Raw genomic sequence first — 21,825 nt, forward strand, 5'->3', positions numbered from 1 at the left:
CACTGCAATTATACTTTACTAACTGAATTTCAATCATCACAAGTGACTGATGAGACTATGATACACTGAACAGGGGTTCTTCCATTTCCTTCCTTTTTTTTGTTTGTTTTGTGTGTGTGTGTGTGTGTGTGTGTGTGTGTGTGTGTGTGTGTGTGTGTGTGTGCGTGTGTTTTGTTTGTTTTAATTCCTGGGCTCTTCCCTTTGTATACAAGTACCAGCCTATTCCCCCTACAAGTAGATCCAGTCTTGACAGAAAACCATGGATATTCCACCACATTCCAAAAGGAAAATTTAAACTGTTTATTAGTAGAGGATAGTAGAAGCTAGAAATAGGAACCATAGGAAGATATATTTTATCTCTCTTTTTTCAACTGTAGAAAAGTAAGAAAGTGCTATAGAAACAATTTTTAACAATATTTGGAGGTGTACTACTGTGGATTATCAGTCCAGTTCAGTCGCTCAGTCATGTCTGACTCTTTGTGACCCCACGGAGTGCAGCACTCAGGCCTGCCTGTCCATCACCAACTCCCGGAGTTCACTCAAACTCATGTCCATTGAGTCAGTGATGCCATCCAACCATCTCATCCTCTGTCGTCCCCTTCTCCTCCTGCCTTCAGTCTTTCCCAGCATCAGGGTTTTTTTTTAAATAAGTCAGTTCTTCACATCAGGTGACAAAAGTATTGGAGTTTCAGCTTCAGCATCAGTCCTTCCAATGAATATTCAGGACTGATATCCCTTAGGATTGATTGGCTGGATCTCCTTGCAGTCCAAGGGACTCTCTCAAGAGTCTTCTCCAACACCACAGTTCAGAAGCATCAATTCTTTGGCATTCAGCTTTCTTTATATTTCAATTTTCACATCCATAAATGACTACTGGAAAAAACATAGCCTGGACTAGATGGACCTTTGTTAGCAAAATATTGTCTCTGCTTTTTAATATGCTGTCTAGAATGGTTATAACTTTTCTTCCAAGGAGTAAGCATCTTTTAATTTCATGGCTGCAGTCACCAGCTGCAGTGATTTTGGAGCCTCCCAAAATAAAGTCTGGTCACTGTTTCCATTGTTTCCCCATCTGTCTGCCATGAAGTGATGGGACCGGATGTCATGATCTTAATTCTCTAAATGTTGAGCTTTAAGCCAACTTTTTCACTCTCCTATTTCACTTTCATCAGGAGGGTCTTCAGTTCTTCTTTGCTTTCTGGCATAAGGGTGGTGTCATCTGCATATCTGAGGTTATTGATATTTCTCCCAGCAATCTTGATTCCAGCTTGTGCTTCCTGGAGCCCAGCAGTTTTCATGATGTACTCTGCATATAAATTAAATAAGCAGGCTGACAATATACAGCCTGGACATACTCCTTTCCCAAATTGGAACCAACCTATTCTTCCATGTCCAGTTCTAACTGTTGCTTCCTGACCTGCATACAGGTTTCTCAAGAGGCAGGTTAGGTGGTCTGGTTAGTCCCACCTCTTGGAGAATTTTCCAATTTGTTATGGTCTACACAGTCATAGGCCTTGGCATAATCAATAAAGCAGAAGTAGATGTTTTTCTGGCACTCTCTTGCTTTTTCAATGATCCAGAGGATGTTGACAATTCAATCTCTGGTTTCTCTGCCTTTTCTAAATTAAGCTTGAACATCTGGAATTTCATAGTTCACATACTGTTGAAGCCTGGCTTGGAGAATTTTGAGCAATATTTTACTAGCATGTGAGATGCAATTGTGAAGTAGTTTAAGCTTCTTTGGCATTGCTTTTCTTTGAGAATGGAATGGAAACTGACCTTTTCCAGTCCTGTGGCCACTGCTGAGTTTTCCAAATTTCCTGGCATATTGAGTGCAACACTTTCACAACATCAGCTTTTAGGATTTGAAATAGCTCAACTGGAATTCCATCACCTCTGCTAGTTTTGTTCATAGTGATGCTTCCTAAGGCCCACTTCTCTTCACATTCCAGGATGTCTGGCTCTAGGTGAGTGATCACACCATCGTGATTATCTAGATCATGATGATCTTTTTGTATAGTTCTTCTGTGTATTCTTGCCACCTCTTCTTAATATCTTCTGTTTCTGTTAGGTCCATACCATTTCTGTCCTTTATTGTGCCCATCTTTGAATGAAATATTCCCTTGGTATTTCTAATTATCTTGAAGAGATCTCTAGACTTTCCCATTCTATTGTTTTCCTCTATTTCTTTTCACTCATAGCTGAGGAAGGCTTTCTTATTTCTCTTTGCTATTCTTTGGAACTCTGCATTCAAATGGGTATATCTTTCCTTTTCTCCTTGCCTTTCTCTTCTCTTCTTTTCACAGCTATTTGTAAGGCTTTCTCAGATAACCATTTGTCCTTTTTGCATTTCTTTTCCATGGGGATGGTCTTGATCCCTGCCTCCTGTACAATGTCAGGAACCTCCACCCACAGTTCTTCAGGCACTCTATCAGATCTAATCCCTTGAATCTATTTGTCACTTCCACTGTATAATCCTAAGGGATTTGAAGAAAGCAAGTGCTATGGAAACAATTTCTAACACTGTTTGGAGGTGTGCTCCTATGGTTTATACAGGTATTATAATTTGTCTTTCTTACAACTAAGTGTTAGTTGCTCAATTGTGTCCTACTCTTTGCAACCCCATGGATGGTAGCCCACCAGACTCTTCGGTCCATGGAATTTTTCAGGGAATATTATTGGACTTGGTGGCCATTCCCTTCTCCAGGGGATGTTCCCAACCCAGGGATCAAACTTTGGTCTCCTGCATTGTGGGCAGAGTCTTTACTGTCTGAGCAACAACTAAGAGTTCCTGCCTAAAAAGTCTCTCCTTACCCTCACCCAAATCAGTGAAGACCAAAGTATAAGTTGTAACAGAACCCCAAGGTTATTTAATGGGCTCTGTTCTCTCTCTACTCTGGTTCCTCTATGGCAAAGAAGTATGCTCTCTCTCTCACTGGTACCATTTAAGGCAGTGCCTCTCCCCTGATGAACACAGAATTATTTAGTGCTCTTTATTTTTCTGCTACTTTAGTGTAATCAGTAAAGCCCTACAGGTACCACAGAACTGAACACTGAGGTAAGTACTTGCCTTCAGCAAGTGGTGAGGACATTGAAAATACAGTTAGAGGAGACTGAACTCATCAGTTCATTCAAAATTGCCAGTAGTTCATAAGTTATACACCCTTAACTATTATTTTTACTCTCATAGGTTCAGCATGGGCCCACTATCAATCAGGGGGGGCCCATATTTAACACATAATTCTACAACAAAATCAGCCTAAGTTAAAAGAAAGTTAAATTTTAAAAAAGAAAACAGAATAAACAAAGAAAAACATTTCATGTTGAGAGTTGATGTCATTATTAGAATTGATTTCAAAAAATATAAAAAAAATATACAGGATGTCTTATTGGATACCTATAGATGCCTGACAGTTACTAGTTTTTAATGTTTGTCCCGTTCTAAAATTATGAACAATTCATTATGACATTCACATTCTAGCATGCCTCTTTCTACCTAATAATATCGTTTGCATAGTCAATTTTTTTTAACATAGATCGCAGACTTTCTTCCATTTGGAAATTACCTATTTTGATATTACACAGATACTTGGACTAGGCTACCTTTGAAGTTGCCCTCAACTTTGAAACACTTGATTCTATATTGCAGTAATCAGGTCAGTCTTACTAAGGGTAGAAAAGGTCTGTACTGCATGGATTATCAGGTATGAAAAGGCCTCCTGCCTCATATTAATCTTTTCTTCCATCTGCCACACAAACTAAAATGCCCTCTCCTATTAAAAGCATTTCTTAAAAAGGATCTTGAATTTTACTTGGATTTGGTCATTATATTGCAAAAAGAGGGACAATCAATTAACTTAATTTTCCTTATTACTATCAAATATTACATTGAAAATAATGTTCCACAGGCAAGCTTCCAGGGTGACTAGTTGGGGAGCGATCACGATTTTATTTTGTGCTAAGCTAGTTCACCACCTTAATAGCAGCTTCCCAACCTACTGATTCTGCCACTCTGCCTTCACATAAAGGGCTACTTATCCTCAGACCTTTTGCTTTCCCTTCTATTATCTAGTAAGGCCTTTGCAGAACTTTCCTTTTGTGTGCAATTCTAGCTGCCTACTGTAGTCTTTGGGTTTGATTTTTTAATTAATTAATTTATTTTAATTGGAGGTGAATTACTTTACTATATTTAGTGGGCTCTGCCACACACTGACATGAATCAGCCATGGGTGTACATGTGTCCCCCATTCTGAATGCCTACCCTCTTCCCTCCCCACCCCATCCCTCAGGGTTGTCCCAGTGCACCGGCTTTGAGTGCCCTGTTTCATACATTGAACTTGGACTGGTGATCTATTTCACATATGGTAATATACATATTTCAGTGCTATTCTCTCAAATCATCCCACCCTTACCTTTCTTTTTAATTATACAAATGCATTGTTTAAATATCCATGTGACCTTTAGAACTAGTCAGTATATGTTATAGACTTGTACTCATTTACAATATTATTCATTCTTCCCCAATTACAAACCACAGGAACATTCCCATGAAAACTGTGTATTGTTCTAATTATATACTCCAATATTATCATCAAGCCAACCACTTAGAAGTGAAGTCATTTATATATTCCATCATCAATAGTAGAGTCATCAAATATCCTTGATGCATAATTAATATCATATGCCAGCCCTCTTTGGTTACATTTCTTTTTGTCAGAAACCAGTCCATGTAAAAGAGAGAAAGTCCTTCTTTGAATAGGGTTTATTACACAACATTCTCCCTGTGTATTCACAGCAATATTGAGTGGATCAATAAACGAAAAAGCCTTTTACTTCTTTCATCTGTCAATATATTAATTCAGAATTCTCAGTGGTAGGAAAAAAGAGTAACATATAACTTGACCTATTTTTTCTGGAGGATTATACCCGAAAATAAATAGAACCTCATAAACCAAGTCAGCAACTGAAAGAAATAAACAAGAAGTAAAAGAGTTCCTTTCTTGGTAATTTTCTGTACAAATATATTTTGTAAATCATTAAGCATACTATCTCAGAGAAATAGTTGAAATTGCAACATGAGGTTATGATGTAAAGGGAAGCAGCAGTAGCTTGCAGAGCAAATCCAATGCTTTGCTCAATTTAGTTTCAGGAAAGGGAACCCAGTCCCATGTCTAATTTCTCAGTTGTTAATAAAAGAGAGTAGGGGGACATTGATTAACTTATTACAACATCATAATTTGAAAATGCATGAAATGAAACCTAATTTGGAGGAAGTTAGAAGATGCCAGATGGAATACCATGTATAATATTTTCATATATTGTCTCCAAGCTAATTCATTTCATGCACACACACACACACACATACACACACACACACACACATACACGAAACAGTGTTATCCTATCATCAACAGAATACCTCATTAGCAAACCAACAATACTTAGGGTTTACTTAGACTGAACACTGTGTAGAAAACGTAGGCTCTATATGCATGTAAAAGATAAAGGGAAGGCAGTTTTGAAACATGAAATGAAAACACTTAAGAGGACAACACTCGTTTTAGTAATCTTAATTAGAAAGAACAATTTGTTCTTTTTCCTTTCTTCCTTCCTTCCTTCCTTCCATAAACACACACTGAATACTTACATGTTCCAGGAAATTTTCAAAATTGATTAAGTAACAGCAAACAAAATTGATGAGTTCTGTACTTTCATAATGCTTATATTGTTCTGGGTAAAACCAATGATAAACAATTACATAAATAAGTTCATTTCAAATGGTATTCTATAAAGAAAATAAAACTGAAAAGTCATACTGTTATAGAATAGGTATGAATAAATAAGTATAGTTGGAAAATAAGATACTGTTGGAGAGAGTATACACCCTTGAATAGAATGGTCAGAGGTCATTCTGAGTGTTGATATTTTAGCTAGGACTTGAATGATAAGAATGTGACCATCTTAGGCAGATCAAACAGCAAATGAAAAGACCTCAAGGAAAGAGAGAATGGCTAAAGGAGAAGGAAACTAGGCTGTCTGGTGTATGATAAAAGGAGAAATACTAGGAGATGAGATGAAAACTAAATGGTACCAGATCATTAGCCTTTAGAGGTCCTGTGAGAAGTTGGATTTTATTCTCAACGTAAGTGAAAGTATTGGGTGATTTTAAGCAAAATAATGGTGTGGTCTGGTTTATATTTTAGCAGATAACTTTATTATGTGATACATGAATTTTAGAGGGAAGCAGTAAACGACAGAAACCATTTAAATATCCATCATATAGTCCAGGAGAGAGAGGGGTAATTCAAATCAATTAACCCATTTTCTTTGAACAGGTTTTTTTGTTCATTATAAACTTCCTGTAATGCAAGGAGTTTTGTAGTGATCAGTGGCAACTAAAAGAACTGCTCTGAGTTTGCAAGTATGGATCAGTGAATTAAAATGAAGGAAAGATCTATTTCTTCAAAGTCATATTACTTTATGACATTTCTAATGAAAAGGAACTGTAAACAGGAAATGAATTCTGGAAAGACAAAAAAATAGGTAACTCACCATTTTTGGCTTTGCAGGATCTATTGTCTGGCTGCATTATGTAGCCCTCCACACAACTGCAGGCATAGGATCCATATGTATTTATGCACGACTGGCTGCATGTACCATAAATAGCACATTCATCTTGATCTAAAAGGAAAATTGGCATCATTTCTAAGGAGATTTATGGTTGGGTACTTTTTTCCCCCTGAAGAATATATTTTTTTTCCCCAAACTTTGGAAATAGGCTATTTTTTTTTTTTTTAAGAAAGAGCCAACTCCAACATATCTTTTCACAACCACAGAATCTGAACATAAAATTCATTATTATTTTAAGAGTTATGGACAAGATCAAGCTTAAAATAAAGTCATTTACTTTAAAGGAGAATTTATTTGCATTTTTGATGGCCAGGTTAAAAGTCCTTGGCTATTTGTGCAAAGGCATTACATGCACTCTGATGAATATTTGCTCAAGAGTTCTAGTGCTTATAAATCTGTTTTTTTCAGTATTTTAACGAACTAATCTGGAAATACGGTTTTCAATGAACACATTAAATGAAATTTCTGGGCCAAGATATGTAAACTACCCTCACTAAATAAAAAGGAGGAAACTTAAATATTCATCAAAAAGAAAAATTTTATCTTATTTTATATTTTAATATCTATGGACCTCCTCCTATTTCTTTACTCTTTCCACTCCCAATACATTTTTCCTCCAGCACTTGTCCAAACCTCTAAAAGCAGCAGGTACTGAATGATTGTTTACCAGCCAGACAAATTAAAAAAAAAAAAATCTGTCAGTTAATAATTTAGACAAATGTGTTTTCAGTCTGTCTTGTGTACCAAGCACTATACTAATCCCTTAAGAAACTAGCACTGATAAAACATGGTTTCAAATTTTGAAACGTCTAGTAAAATAAGAATCTCATTTCTATGCATTTCCTTATAATAAAGGCATTCTAGTTATGATAGAAACAGAGAGGTAAATGAACCTGCTTGGAACTGAAGGGAGGATGTTAAGTGAAGGCTTCATACTGAGCTGAGATTAAAGGATGATTTAGATTTCCTCAGACTAAATAAAAATGGATCAGATGGAAAGAGGTATTGCAGTTAAACAAAACAGCATGTAAAAAATCATTGGGATGACACAGTAGGGATTTCAAACAATTTCAAGTGGAACAAGGGTAAATATAGGGAAATAGTAAGAGGTAATGTTGGGAAAACAGTCTAGGGATGAGATAATGAAGTTATTTGCATGCTAAAGTGCTATAACCTTATAGGCATTGGGAAACATTAATTATAGGAGTTTTATGATCTACTTTGTATTTTAAAACTAAATAAAGTCATATGAAAAATGGATTAATGAATATAGAGAAAGAATCCAGGGAAAATGACCTATGTGCTAATTTCACATAACAAATTGTGTTTAGAAGTCGTAATAGTTTGAACTATAGTGGCAATAACAATGGGAAGAGGGAATAGACTCAGATGTTTTAAAAAATAAAAAAGACCACATGTGAAGACTAGTTTGGATATGTTGGAAGTGAATGGTGGTTTAATTTATAAGAAATATAGATTTGATATCCCCCTTAGGGTATACCATGGTTTCTCTGGTTGCTCAGAGAAAAAATCCACCTGCCAGTGTAGGTGACTCAGGTCCAATCCCTGGGTCGGGAAGATCCCCTGGAGAAGGAAATGGCAACCCACTCCAGTATTCTTACTAGGAGAATTTCTTGGACAGAGGAGCCTGGAAGGTTACTGTCCATGGGGTAACAAAGAGACAGACATAACTGAGCATGCACTCACGCACTTTAGAGGATACCATGGGAGGAAATACTAGATTTGATTTGGATGTGTTTAATTTGAGATGTCTGCAGAGCATCCTTGAGTAAATGTTAATAAGTAGTTGGAAATATGGGACCAGTGAATAATACAAGGTAAGATTGGTCTTGGAGTTTCAGATAATCAATAGCATATGGATAATAGATTTTAAAAAATAGCTGAGACTTGATCCCACAAAGAAAAAGGGTAAGTCAGAAAACAGATATAGAAAAATCCTGCAGGATACCAATATTAAAAAGGCAGGCAAGAAAGAGAAATCCATGAACCTCCTCTCAAGAGTGTTAGGTGGATTAAACTGCCTGGGTATAATAAGAATATCTATTTGGTCTTTGTTCTCAGTTTCTGGCAGAGTTTCTAACCCTTGTAATTTTCTGAGTTACACAAAGTAGGTTTTGTAATTATAAAACTGCTGCTGCTGCTGCTGCTAAGTCACTTCAGTCGTGTCCGACTCTGTGCGATCCAATAGACAGCCGCCCACCAGGCTCCCCCATCCCTGGGATTCTCCAGGCAAGAACACTGGAGTGGGTTGCCATTTCCTTCTCCAATGTATGAAAGTGAAAAGTGAAAGTGAAGCCACTCAGTCGTGTCCAACTCTTAGCGACCCCATGGACTGCAGCCTACCAGGCTCCTCTATCCATGGGATTTTCCAGGCAAGAGTCCTAGAATGGGGTGCCATTGCCTTCTCCACTAATTATAATGAAGCCTTCTGAAATACTCTCAAATCTAAACTAATGACTCACGGTGGGACCATTAGATAATCTCAGAATGGGATTGGTCATCAGAGAGACCAAAAAAGTGATCAGAGGATAGAACTCTCAGTCCCATTCTCTGACCCCAAGCAAAGAAAGGAGTTTACTAAAGAAAAGCAAAAAAAAAAAAAATCCTGAGTAATCAAGGAACATTTAAAATGAGAAACTAAGCCTGATGTACATTATGAAGCAATGAGCCTCTAAGATAAGAATACCTGGGCTCTGGAGATCTACATTTTAGTTCCAAAGTATTTTACTAAAAAGAGGTGCAGACTGAAGTAAATCACTTAATTTTTCTGGGTCTCACTTTTCTAGTTTTGTCACGAGGATTTTAAAAAATATTCTCTGAGGATTTTTCTAATTTTAAGATTATGTTTTTAAGGTAAAGGCTAAAATATTAAAGCAGAGGTTTAAAGTAATGAGCAAAGCACCAATTTCTTTGGAAAATATTCTGTTTATAAGTGTTGCTGACAATCTAGATATTCCTCAGTTTTATATATAGATTCTATATTTCATGTTTTACTTATATAAATTTTATATACCATATAAGTTTTTATATTGTAGATACACACACACATACACATACTTAAATATATAAATATAATAGAGTTCTATAGAATGGAGAAATAACCTAAAATAGTTCAATATGGATGAGTGGAGTCATTTTGCGGAGAAGGCAATGGCACCTCACTCCAGTATTTATGCCTGGAAAACCCCATGGATGGAGGAGCCTGCTAGGCTGCAGTCCATGGGGTCGCTGAGCTTTGGACACGACTGAGCAACTTCACTTTCACTTTTCACTGTCATGCATTGGAGAAGGACATGGCAACCCACTCCAGTGTTCTTGCCTGGAGAATCCCAGGGATGGGGGAGCCTGGTGGGCTGCCGTCTCTGGGGTCACACAGAGTTGGACACGACTGAAGCGACTTAGCAGCAGCAGCAGCAGCAGAGTCACTTTGGGAACTAAACACTTGGTGTACAGCATTCATGAAAGGCAAAAATTAAAACATTAAAAATAAAATATTTTATGCTAATTATTATTCAGTTCAGTCTCTCAGTCATGTCTGATTCTTTGCAACCCCATGGACTGTAGCACCCCAGGCTTCCCTGTCCATCACCAACTCCCAGAGCTTTCTCAAACTCATGTCCATCGAGTCAGTGATGCCATCCAACCACCTCATCCTCCATTGTCTCCTCCTGATTTCAGTCTTTCCCAGCATCAGGGTCTTTTCTAATGAGTCAGTTCTTCATATCAGATGGCCAAAGTATTGAAGCTTCAGCTTCAGCATCAGTCCTTCCAATGAATACTCAGGACTGATTTCCTTATTTCATTATTATTGCTATTGGTCAAATACCAATCACTGGAATTCTAATGTCAAAGTTGAAAGAAAAGTACAAGACTATTATTAACCTAAACTGGTTAATAACAGATTACTACACTGTAACAATATAACAGATATAAAAGGTATAAAATATTGAGAAGGTTAAAATAATTAAATTCAAAGTTTTAGTGACTAAAACATACTCCATGTTGATATGTCCAATGTTTGACATTACTGCAATATGAATTGAAAATTTATATCATTGCATGAGGAATCTAAAATATGGCAAAAATGAACTTATCTAGAAAACTGAAACACATTCACACACATAAAGAATAGATTTATGGTTGCTAAGGGAGAGGGGCAGAGGGAAACAGATGAACTGGGAGTTGGGGTTGGTAGATGCAAAGTACTACATTTAGAATGGATAAACAAAAAGGTCCTGCTGTATAGCATAGGGAATTATGTTCAAGATCCTGTGATAAACCATAATGGAAAAGAATATATAAAATAATCTATATATGTGTATAACTGAGTCACTTTGCTGTATAGCAGAGATTTGTACAATACTGTTAACCAACTATACCTCAAATTAAAAAAAAAAGAAAATTGATTTTATAAAGGCTTATCTAATGTTTATATATGAGGTTGTGAGGGAAGAGCCAACTTATAACACTCAAAAAACAAACAAAACATGAACATAAATACTATGTGGAACACATGGTAAGTGTGAAAAGATATTTTATCAAATTTCTGTTAACTAAGCCTCTGTTCAAAATAAAACAGTAGAATAGCATGTCATAGTTACCTTTACAACTTCTTCCATCTTCTTTTATTTCAAATCCATCCTCACAGTAGCACACTGTCCTATTTCTGACCATAGCACATTTATGCTGACAATTCAACTGCTGGCAATTGGGCAACAGTTCTGTGGAAGAAAAACAAAAATATTATGTCTTTGTAACTATGCACACATGTATACTATTTAAATTTAAATGTTAATATTTACACAGTGCATATTGTAATAATAAAGCTTTGATAGATGTCCTAGAAAGTTTCTGTATTGCTATACAAAACAAACAATATTGATTCCCCCCAAAATATTCTGGATTGCATTTGTTTGAAGCACTGTCAATAAAATTTCAGATCAATCTATTCAGTCTTTCACTTTCCCCCTTATTACATATGTTCAAAGTCACAAATCCTTTCAAATTCTGGTAAATTAAATTATTTCAAGAGGATAAATGTCAACTCAGTGGTTGATTTCACCATTTATGCCTTTCCTATCTGACATATCCATTGATTTTCTATCTTTTGTGGCCTTGTTTTGATTTAGTAAACCATGTATAACCTTCAGAGCAATCAATGTGAGTATATTCCATTTCAATAATTTATCTTTCATTGGTGGTAAAATATTAAACACTGGACATAATATATTTCATTATATCTAAAACTTTTCAGAAAAAATATGCCATTGAAACCAAAGTTAACAAAACCTCAGAGCAAATTATGATTAAATATGATAAATGCATGAAACAGAGATGAACTGACAGACATGTTCATTGCACAAATAATTTCTAACATCAATAAGTTTGCTAAACTAGAAAAAGTGTATGGATAGAATATATGACTGACTGTGGTGTCTGAAAATAGGGATATTAATGGATTGTGTCAATTTCTTTTTTTTTTTCCCCAGTAGGGAGGAAAATAAAGGTTTTAAAGGTGAATGATTCAAAATAAATATCTGCCATAGACTTAGCTGGTGTTTCAGAAATATTATAAATTTTGATAAAAATACATGAAAACCCCAATGTGTAACAGAATATCTAGAACATTCAAACCTGAAAATTTTCTGTTTTACTAAAAATTAATTATCTATAGTATTAGCCCCATTGCTTTTCAACTTTCATACAATTATTTTATGCAGCATCACTTCTTAAAAATGTAAAGCTCCTTCCTGACAGTCACCTGCAAATGATGATCTTGTTTCCTATTTTCCTGAGAAAATCGAAGCTATCAACAGAAAATTTCCACAGATTTATGCTTCACATTGTCTTTCTTGCTTTTCAAATCTGGTTTAATTCATAATTAAAGCTACAACCACAATTCCTGTGCACAAATCCCTGCCCCTTTCACTTGCTCCCAGATCAGTTTAGTTTTTCTCAGCTTTCTCTCTTAATCATTTTTAAAAATTTATATTAGATCAAACTAAAGCCTCCATCTCTTTTTGTCAACTAAATTTCACTGGAACATAATCACAGTCATTTGTTTACACACTGCCTATGGCTGCTTTTACAAACAGTGCTCAACTAGTTGGCTTAGTTGAGTCATTGACCTCCGAATCTAAAATATTAATATTTGCTATATCCCTTTACAGACTGTTTTCTGATCTTTGCATTAACTCATTTTCAGCATCAAACGTAATTTTATTAAAAACAAAAAAAAGCTTAATCCCACTTCCTCTACTGGTCACTGTTGCCCAATTTCTCTGTTCTGCTTTATAATAAAAATTTACAAAATAATCCATACTCACTGCCTCTCCTTCCTCTTTGTTTTAATCTTAAGCCCACTCCATCAAGCTTTTATCTCCATTGCTCTAGAGACTGCTCATACATAAGTCTCCTATGGCCTTGATGTTGATAAGTACAATGGCTTTTCTCAGCCCTCAACTTACTTGACCTAGGAGCAGCACTTCACACTGTTAACTACTTCTTCCTGATACACAGTCATCACTTTGTTTCCAGGTCCTGATTTTCCTATTTGACAGCCTCTTTTTTACAGTTCCACATTTTCCTCTCAACTTCATAAGACTGAAGTGCTCTGGGGTAGAAACCTGGTTCTTTTTCTCTTGCCTAACAATATGCTACTAGTAAATTCATTAATTATCATAGCTTCCCCTCTAACTGGAACATACTCCAATCCCACAACTTGAAAGCTTTAACTTGTGCCCTCTTTAGTGATTTTAACAGCTATGATTACAATTGAGACTTCAAATCTATTTACCTTTGAGATGAAAGTAAAAGTGAAAGTCACTCAGTTGTGTTCAACTCTTTGCGACCCCATGAATTTAACAGTCCATTGAATTCTCCAGGCCAGAGAAAGGAGTGGGTATCCTTTCCTTTCTCCAGGGGATCTTCCCAACCCAGGGATCAAACCCAGGTCTCCCACATTGCAGGTGCATTCTTTACCAGCTGAGCCACAAGGGAAACTGGTATTCCTTTGAGATACCTGGAACAATTTATGCTTCCTTTATATAAATTTAACCAATATGTGAATCAGTTACATCTGATTTTTAGGTCTGAAATTGGGGTCAATGCTAATTATATGCTAATATAAACATTAACATCTACATAATGTGCAAAGACAAGTCATTTGGTCTGCAAAATGTTATTAATAAAAATAGGGACTGAATGTGTTGTGCTTAGCTGCTCAGTTGTGTCCAACTGTTTGCGACCACATGGACAGTAGCCTGCCAGGCTCCTCTGTCCATGGAGGTTTTCCAGGCAAGAATAGTGGAGTGGGTAGTCATTCCCTTTTCTACAGGATCTTCCATCTCAGGGATCAAACCCAGGTCTACCACATTGCAGATAGATTCTTTACCATCTGAGCTACCAAGGAAACCCATAGAATAAATGGATCTTTAGAAATTATGATGTTTTTGTTTTGTATGGTAGTTATTTATATTTTGGTTTTCTCCACCAGCATCTACAGCTATAAATTATAAATTTAAATATATACATGTCTATACATACACACACACACATACATCAAGTTTTTTTAAACATGAAATCTCTTTGAAACCCTAGACCAGTCAAAAATATAGATATTATTGTAATTTAAAAGTTTCAGATGAGGAAACTTATGGTTGATAACTGATTTAACATTATACAGTAAATATATGATGGTGATGGTATTCAAAAATTGAAATCAAGGTCAAGTTGACTATAAACAAAGACTATGTTCTCAAATCCCAAAGAAAGGCAGTGCCAAAGAATGCTGAAACTATCACACAATTACATTCATCTCACATGCTAGTAAAGTAATGCTCAAAATTCTCCAAGCCAGGCTTCAGCAATACGTGAACCGTGAACTTCCAGAGGTTCAAGCTGGTTTTAGGAAAGGCAGAGGAACCAGAGACCAAATTGCCAACATGTGCTGGATCATCGAAAAAGCAAGCGAGTTCCAGAAAAGCATCTATTTCTGCTTTATTGACTATGCCAAAGCTTTTGACTGTGTGGATCACAATAAACTGTGGAAAATTCTGAAAGCGATGGGAATACCAGACCACCTAACCTGCCTCTTGAGAAACCTATATGCAAGTAAGGAAGCAACAGTTAGAACTGGACATGGAACAACAGACTGGTTCCAAATAGGAAAAGGAATATGTCAAGGATGTATATTGTCACTCTTCTTTTTTAACTTATATGCAGAGTACATCATGAGAAATGCTGGGCTGAAGGAAGCACGGGCTGGAAGCAAGACTGCCGGGAGGAATATCAACAACCTCAGATATGCAGATGACATCACCATTATGGCAGGAAGTGAAGAAGAATTACAGAGCCTCTTGATGAAGATGAAAAATAGAGTGAAAAAGGTGGCTTAAAGCTCAACATTCAGAAAACGAAGATCATGCCATCTGGTCCCATTACTTCATGGAAAATAGATGGGGAAACAGTGGAAACAGTGTCAGACTTTATTTTGGAGGGCTCCAAAATCACTGCAGATGGTGATTGCAGCCATGAAATTAAAAGACGCTTACTCCTTGGAAGGAAAGTTATGACCAACCTAGGCAGCATATTGAAAAGCAGAGATATTACGTTATCAACATAGGTCTATCTAGTCAAGGCTATGGTTTTTCCTGTGGTCATGTATGGATGTGAGAGTTGGCCTATAAAGAAAGCTGAGCACCAAAGAATTGATGCTTTGAACTGTGGTGTTAGAGAAGACTCTTGAGAGTCCCTTGGACTGCAAAGAGATCCAAACAGTCCATCCTAAAGGAAATCAATCCTGAATATTCATTGGAAGGACTGATGCTGAAGCTGAAACTCCAATACTTTGGCCACCTGATGGGAAGAGCTGACTCATTGGAAAAGACCCTGATGCTGGGAAAGATTAAGGACAAGAGGTAAAGGGAAGGACAGAGGATGAGATGGTTGGATGGCATCACCGATTCAATCAACATGGGTTTGGGTGAACTCTGGGACTTGGTAATGGACAGGGAGGCCTGGTGCACTGCGGTTCAAGGGGTCACAAAGAGTCGGACCCGACTGAGCAACTGAACTGAACTGAGTGCTCTCAAAATGCCTCTAATTCCCACTGTACAGTTTGGTGATAGTTTAAACCACGGTTTGTTTTGTTGTTGTTGTTGTTGATTTGTCATTTTAGGTTCAGTAGTGTGCTAGATATAAGAGTTTTATAATTTGTATAGGATGAATAAACCAATAAATCAATAAAATAGCTTAACTTGAGGATGAGGATTAACACTCCCGGATGTCCTTTCTAATCCATTAAATTAAACTGTGTTCTAAAGATAGTTAATTTACATCTTTAAGTTAGGTAATTGAGTTGTCAAATCTTGTTTGATTTTAGTGGAATTGGTCTAAAATTGTCTTTACTACATATGCTTACTTTAGTTCAACAAGAAACATCTTTTCAATGCTAATGACATCAGCTGGGGTTTCACAGATGCAAAACTGCTTTAGACAAATTAATGACTTACAACATGAGTGTCAAAGTGAGTTGGGTTAGATGGAAAGCACAACAATGTAAAAAACAACTATAATTCACAGCAGAACAACACATATTCTAAATAAAAATACAAGTGACGCTAACTGGAAAGAGCAGAATATAGGAAATGGAGACGGGCATCTGGAAAAACAGGTTGTGAGAGAAGCGAAATTTAAACTAAAATTTAAGAGATGAATTCAGTAGACAAAATTATGAGCATGTACTCCAGATAAAGTAGACAATATGAGAATATTTTCTTTTTTTTAAATAAAAGCATATTAGAGATAAACATAATGATAAATAAGCCTGTATGGCTAAAACATAATATTTTATGTGGTAGGGAATGGGACTGGAACCATTATCAGTAGTAGTATAGAACAAGATTAACTTTTAGATTAAGTAGAATTTTCTGTTTCAATAGTGGGAAGCAGGAATAGTTGAGGCAGAAGTGATATTAGCCTAACTTGTATTATTTGAAAGTAGGAGAAAGATAAGTAAAAGATCCAGTGAAGAAAGAAATCTATCTAAAAGGCTAGAAATAGGGAGTATGAATTTTTAGACAAATGGGTGGCCAAAAACTTGGTGAAGGCATAATAACACTGAGTTAATAGCACTAGTAAAGTGAATTAAGAATAACGGAAGGACTGGAAGTTAAGGAGAAATATCAAGTTTTCTTTTGACTGTTTGGTTTAAAATGTGACAAAAATACTCTAGGGGAGACTTGAAAATTTGAGTCTGAGAAGAAAAGTCTGAACTAGAAATAGAAAGTTGGAAGTCACAAGCTATATTTGATAATTGAAGTCCACAGAGAAAATAACCATCCCTTTAAAAAAAGAATATTTATGATATAAATCAAACCTAGAAAATTTTTATATGTGAAAGGCAAATTTTTACGTGTCAAAGAAGAAGAGTGAGAATTAAATATATAGATGAAGGAACTAGAATGCTTCATAAAACCTAAAGAAGAACAGTCCATGGAATTAGATCAATAAACATTACTTTTTATGAGACATATACTTGGATATATATATGTGTGTGGGGATATATATATATGTATGTATGTATGTATGTATGTGCATATATACATCATGAGAAATGCAGGCTGGATGAAGCATGAACTGGAATCAAGATTGCCAGGAGAAATATCAGTAATCTCAGATATGCAAATGATGCCACCCTTATAGCAGAAAGTGAAGAATTATAGAGCCTGTTAATGAAAGTGAAAGAGGAGAGCGAAAAAGTTGGCTTAAAACTCAACATTCAGAAAACTAAGATCATGGAATCCGGTCCCATCACTTCATGGCAAATAGATGGGGAAACAGTGGAAACAGTGACAGACTTTATCTTTTTGGGGCTCCAAAATCACTGCAGATGGTGACTGCAGCCATGAAATTAAAAGACACTTGCTCCTTGGAAGAAATGTTATGACCAACCTAGACAGCATATTAAAAAGCAGAGACATTACCTTGCCAACAAAAAAAGCTATGGTTTTTCCAGTAGTCATATATGGATATGAGAGTTGGCCTATAAAGAAAGCTGAATGCCAAATAATTGATGATTTTGAACTGTGGTGTTGGAGAAGACTCTTGAGAGTCCCTTGGACTGCAAGGAGATGAAACCAGTCATTCATTGGAAGGACTGATGCTGAAGCTGAAAGTCCAATGCTTTGGTGACTTGATGCGAATAACTGACTCATTTGAAAAGACCCTGATGCTGGGAAAGATTGAAAGTGGGAAGAGTAGGGGGTGACAGAAGATGAGATGGTTGGATGGCATCACTGACTTATCTAAGAGTTGGTGATGGACTGGGAAAGCTGGCATGCTTCAGTCCATGGGGTCACAAAGAGTTGGACATGATTGAGCAACTGAACTGAAATGAACTTGGATAAAGTCTGAAAACTGCACTGGGTTTCCTAATATGATTAACTAAGACCTTTAAAATGGTTTCAGTGGAGCAGAGGGGACAGAGATACATGAAGTAAGAGGTTGAGACAGAAAGAGGGACAGTTTCTCATAGAAAATACCAGTATTTTATAGGATAAATAACATGAAGGTAGGGGTATGACCTAATTTATTTAATCTGTACCTGAGGACAGGCATATTAACTCATTGCTTTAAATACATTGTTTTCCATGTAACCCTTTAGATCAACTCTTTCTTTACCCTATGTCATTCCAAAGTAATACATCCATAGACTATTATTTCCATCTTTTTGTTCTCTCCATTCTTGAAACCCCTAGAGTATGAAGAGGACAATACATGCTACAAGGTTACCGACATGATGACAGTGATGGGGAGAACTGAGGAGAAGTAAGAGAAAATGGGTTAAAATGCTTATGAAAGATCAAACCTCACACATGATTTTGAGTATTAGGTGGGAGTCTGATGGTTAAAAATAGCAGAGGAGACAAGAGCAGCTTAGCTTTTTGTTTATTGAAATTTTCCTGCATGAGAACTTCTGTATGTATAGAATGATGCTAGGGAAACAATTAAGCAGTGTTTTATATCAGATGAAATGGTAAATATTGACTATTCTAACAGATTGTGAAGAACTATGAAGAGCTAACAATATGAAAAACTAAAATTTAATATTTGGCTTGGCTCCCTGAAAGCAATACTAATTACTGTAATGCTATCTATTTGAACTGCTTACCATTTATGCTTAATTACATTCAACACTGTAATGATTATGTACATAATTAAAAGTGCATCAGATTAATTTTGTTAGAAAGCTTATTTGAGTAGAACAGAAATTTTGTGCTTGGATCATCAATCTTCATAGTGCTTCAAATGAAGCATAGTTATTGGTTCATGTAAGATTATCATTGGTTTGAATCTTAGACTCAAGTAGAAAGATCAGTAGTATCTAAAGGAATGAAACATGCAAATCAGAACACAGATATGGAAACATGGTATCTTATCTCTATTCCCCAGTACTATCATAAAAGAAAAGTATCCTTTTAATTAAGTGAGAGGGGCTACTATATAGAAATTCAATCTAATGCAAATAATTAGGATTCCCCAACAAGGACACACATATTCTGTGACTTAAAGAAATGTTTTTGTGTTTTTTTTTTTCAAAACTGCATAGAAGAATATTATAAAATGTGAGTATATTTTCTGTATAAATTACAAATTAACACTTGACAATTAGTAGGTAGCCATGAGTATATAAGCTTCTAAGCCATTATTTTTGTTTTAATTGGAGCATAGTTACTTCATAATGCTGTGTTAGTTTCTGCTGTAAGTGAGGTGAATTAGCTATATGTATACATATGTCCCCTTCCTCTTGAGCCTGCCTCCATTGCCCTCATCCTACCCATCTAGGTCATCACAGAGCACTAAATTGAGCTCCTTCTGCTATATAGCAGCTTCCTGCTATCTATTTTACACATGGTACTATATATATATATATCAATGCTACTATTACTCTTTAACTTAAAAATAGATTCAAGAAATAGACTCCTGAATTTGTATTACTAACAAAAAAGTAAGAAGAATATAGGATAGACAATTTATACTAAATCTCATATCTCTTTTATTACTCTTTTTCTTTTCTTTTGGGGGGTATCATATCACTTACACAGCTTTGGACTCTGGAGCCAAAGGACTGAAGCTCTAACCTTGGTTTAACTAATTTCAGGCTATGCTAGTATGGCAAATATGGCGCCCTAGGAGGTGATAAGTGGTAAAGAATCCACTTGCTAATGCAGGAGATGCAAGACATGAGGGTTCAATCCCGGGGTCAGGAAGCCCCTGGAGGAGAAAATGGCAACCCACTTTAGTATTCTTGCCTGAGAAATCCCACGGACAGACAAGCCTGGTGGGCTACATGAAGTCACATAGAGTCAGACACAACTGAGCAACAGAACACACAATGTGGCAAATAATACCTAATGTTCACCAATCCTGTTTCTCTCCTTCTGGACAAATAAAAAGATGAGATCTCCTAGTTTACTTGTTGTTAGGTTGGAACCATATATCTGGTTTCTAGATGATGCAATATGCACAAAATTAGTTTGTGCCACTTCCTAATCTGGCCCCTAACGGATTTTGACCATTTTTTACTGTCTCTTGACTTGTCAACCCTATGGATGCAGGGAATCCAGTAGAAAACGGGTAGGATCCTGGGATGGCAGAGATCCAAAACTTAAAACAGTACACATGGGAAGCATCTACTGATAACCCAACTGGATTGTGGTATCAGTGAAAATTTGGATTTTTGTTGCATTAAATGTCTGAGTTAGCAGGGTTGTTACATAATACAATGGTAATGGGCAAATGACATAAGCTCTCTATACCTGTTTTTTCTTACCTTTAACATGGGAAAAAATAATAGAAACTATCTCATAGGGTGTTGTGATGCTTAAATGAGGACAATTCTTAAAATATAGCCTGCCTCATAGGAACTATTTAAATTATCGTTATTATCTTTATTATCATTCTGCCACTCAAGCATAATCATCTATTCAGTACAACAGAATACCTGTCATCAAAATTCTTGTCATAGTTTCTATATTCTTCAAGGAATTTGGAACAATGTTTCATTTTACAACAGATAGATTTTTCTCTTTTGCTCTTTTATTTTTGGGCGTCATAAAATAGTACTAATTTTGCCCCTAAATCACTTCTGTATCTTTTGGTATCTTCTGAAGATCTTTTTTTTTTTTTGTAAATTCTTCTGAAATTATTCCCTGAATGAAAAGTCTCCAACTCACAGAGAAACACTGCAGAAAACAAAAATTTTTCCATACTGCCTAACTGGTTTCTGTAAGATATGAATATTATTCTCTGAAACAATGTATACCCACATCTAATTTGCTGCATAAGCATCAACCAATCAACAATCCAGACACACAATTTTCACCAAACACTTATGCTAAGACTAGCATAGTCTAGCATAGTCTATTTTTGAGCTTTTTAATAGCACTGGGATGTAGATAACATTTCCACAAATATACACAGGTTTATGATTTTGGAAACCCATACAAATAAATTTTGCTAACCTGCCTCAGAGTAAAAGTATCAGTAGAGAAAGGTTATTAGAAGTTGGCAAGCAGATGTCAGCAAGTTATTACTTTTAGAGATTTCTTCCCTCATTTGTTTTGTTTGTTTAAATACCTATAAACCAGAGAACCATTATGTCCAATCCTGTATGTGTAGCCACCATATCATCAACGGATTATGCTGACTGCCTTTATGAACTATAATCAAACAATTCACATTGCTCATGCATTGGACTTGGGATAGTTAGAACAGAGCTAGGTTCATGTGCTTCTAGGTTATATGTTCCTTCCTGGGCATATAATGGCAACTTTTATAAACTCTTTGAAGATACAAAAAGTATAGGCATGTTTCAATATATAAGCCATCTGAGATATTATTTTATAAAATGGAGTAAAATTTCATTCTCAATTTTAGTAATCAAGTTTCTTCTAGAATTTAGCTTATACAAAAATGCCTTTTAATCTACAATGATAATCATGGTAATGAGGAATAATTTCTTTTCCCATGTAGCAAAATCCATATTTCACTCACTTTTGTACTTGGAAATTGAAAAGCTGACCCAGCTACTTATCATACCAGATAGTCCCTCTTGTAAGTAGGACAAATGCCTGACATATATAGAATAGTGATAATTTGTGTCATATCATT

General features: G+C 35.9%; 1 protein-coding gene across 1 annotated transcript in view; it reads right to left on the minus strand.

Moving 5' to 3' along the window:
* LRP1B (LDL receptor related protein 1B) overlaps nt 1–21,825 on the minus strand; it is a 2,198,408-nt gene that overhangs the window by 1,200,082 nt on the left and 976,501 nt on the right. Inside the window, 2 exon segments of the mRNA XM_018062463.1 lie at nt 6,553–6,681; nt 11,253–11,372. Coding sequence (XP_017917952.1) covers nt 6,553–6,681; nt 11,253–11,372 — 249 coding nt within the window.

Source organism: Capra hircus, chromosome 2 (assembly GCF_001704415.2).
Source record: "Capra hircus breed San Clemente chromosome 2, ASM170441v1, whole genome shotgun sequence".
Lineage (NCBI taxonomy): Eukaryota > Metazoa > Chordata > Mammalia > Artiodactyla > Bovidae > Capra > Capra hircus.